Here is a 2,226-nt window from a genome sequence, read left to right as displayed (position 1 = left end):
TGTATATGTATATATATATATATCTTCATTAATATTAAATTAAAGCACTAGTTAAGAATATCTAATAATATTATAACAATAATTATGTTAACAGTATATAAAGCGTAAGGATTGCTAGATTTTTAGAGATCTTTGTGTTCTTTATTTTGCTTTCTCTTGAATTAATGTATTTGATGTGAAACATATAAAATTGTTTGATAAATGCTATTATACAAGATTCGTATTCATTCTTTTAAAATTAGTGGAGAACACATCTAATATTATATTTACAAGTTTAAAAGTTCTCTCAGAAATAAAGGATCGTCAAAAAAAATTGCAGTCTGGCGTAACAATAAGATTAAGTTCAAAATCAATTGTTACAATTGGAACATTTATGGGCACAGTAGATCACATATTTTATCTATTACTACGATCATTTCTTCCCAGATTTTTTTATGCCGCCGGTGACCAGAGGTCCTTTTTGACTGGCTTTCTTTGCTGCCTCAGCCAGAGCTTTCTGTGCTTCCTTTTGCTTTTGTTTAAAGGCTACATCTTCATCATCCAAAACTTTGCTTTCCTTCTTTGGTGCTTTCAAGGGTTTCTTCTTACCTCCTTCTCGGCCAGACATTCTAAAGTACATAAAAATTAATCACATGTGTCTGATTATCGCTTATTAAAAATGACACATAGCTCTAACATTATATCCAAAAAGTCACTTAGTTGTTTATTGTGTAGATAATCATCTGGCATGATCTTGAAATTCTCAGTTAAAAGTCATTATTATTAATCATAATTATAAACATTCTTTTTTTTTTTACCCTTGATATACACTGATATACACATTTAGGTCTTATCCATATTTATATTATCGTAACTTCCATAAAAATGGACATATTTCAATTAATTTTTTTTCAATCATTGGAGAATTGATTAAGAAACAAGTCTACAGTATATAAAAATCAATAAAATTAAGGATATATAGATTCAAAGAAAAAGAAAATTTTAGAAACACGAAAAAGATTTTGATTTAGCAAATTGTACTGGAGTTTCTGAGATCCTAGTGTGTATATAATTAGGATTAATTATTGATTTTTCTATAATTTATTTCTATAATTTATTTTTATTTATACTATTATTTTTTTTATTTATATAAAATCATTTATACTATTAAAATCATTAGTAGAGTTAATTAACATTTTCTAAATAAAACATAAGAAAACATATTTTTAAATATATATATCAACAATAGAGAATAAATAAAAACTGATCGAATTTCATTGTTAGGATATAAAAAATCTTTTCAGGTAACTATTCTTGGATTAAATCAATATAACCTCCACAGAAACGGAAATTAATCAAATTACAGACAAAGTATTCTACAATAAGCGATGGACAATATTAACAGCTGTGCCATTAATATTATAACAAAATTAAATCCACAATTCGTTCAAATATATAGAAAATACTTAAAAGTTATAGATATAAAATATTTATGAAACAGCGACATACACATACTACGCAAATACTACTGTTACTAAATTATGGAATTCTGTCAGTATTGGAGTACTTCACTTACTTGCAGCAGTATTAAATTTCCAGACAAGATCGCGAACAAGACACGATAGATTTCGAAATTCGTTCTGATGAAGATTAATAAATGCCACTGTGTGGCAAATTTTTCTCGAGCTAATCGCACAGATTGTGCTGCCGCAAGTCGTGAATTCGAAGCTCGGCGATCTCAGGTCTGTTCCTTGTGGCTAGCTGCTAAATAAATACTCTATTACTTTGTTTTATCATTTTTCTTCTCTTTTAACTTTTTATCTATAATTCAAGTCAGAATTTAAAATAGAACTAAACTCGTAGAATATATAAAATATTCGAAGAATTACACACAAATACATATATATATACATAAAAAATATCTGTAGTGAATTTTTCTGAGAATTTTTCATATAAATTTAAAAAATTTCATATAAATTTAAAAAATTTTTGTAAATTTAAGGGTTTTGAAAAAATGTATAACTTTTTAGAAAATTTCTCAGGTTTTTTTATGTAAATTCAAACTTTCGATAAAGTTTACAATTTTTTTAGAATTTTCATTAAATTCGAATTCATCTGAAATATTCTGAAATGTCTTATTTTATAATTTTTCTAAAATCTTAAGTTTTCTCAGATTTTATAAATTTCATAAAAAATTACAGAATGAGAAGATTAGTTCTAAGTCTTAGAATATTTCAAAATTTATAT

The 2,226-nt window shown here is 25.5% G+C and overlaps 1 protein-coding gene across 1 annotated transcript; it reads right to left on the bottom strand.

Annotated features, from left to right (window-relative positions):
* Positions 1-119: 119 nt before the first annotated feature.
* LOC108688861 (translation machinery-associated protein 7 homolog) lies at positions 120-1,688 on the bottom strand. Its single transcript, XM_018195368.1, has 2 exons — positions 1,556-1,688; positions 120-608 (listed from the first exon to the last, which is right to left on the bottom strand). Exon 2 carries the CDS (start codon positions 605-607, stop codon positions 413-415), a length of 195 nt encoding a protein of 64 aa, XP_018050857.1. The 5' UTR covers position 608; positions 1,556-1,688; the 3' UTR covers positions 120-412.
* Positions 1,689-2,226: the final 538 nt, after the last annotated feature.

Source organism: Atta colombica, unplaced genomic scaffold, assembly GCF_001594045.1.
Source record: "Atta colombica isolate Treedump-2 unplaced genomic scaffold, Acol1.0 scaffold243, whole genome shotgun sequence".
Taxonomy (NCBI): Eukaryota; Metazoa; Arthropoda; class Insecta; order Hymenoptera; family Formicidae; genus Atta; species Atta colombica.
The sequence above is the reverse complement of the archived record's forward strand: the minus strand, read 5'-3'. Positions and strand labels throughout refer to the sequence as shown.

Excerpts from the sequence above, each read along its gene's own strand:
- LOC108688861 (XM_018195368.1), bottom strand. The coding sequence starts at position 607 with ATGTCTGGCCGAGAAGGAGGTAAGAAGAAACCCTTGAAAGCACCAAAG.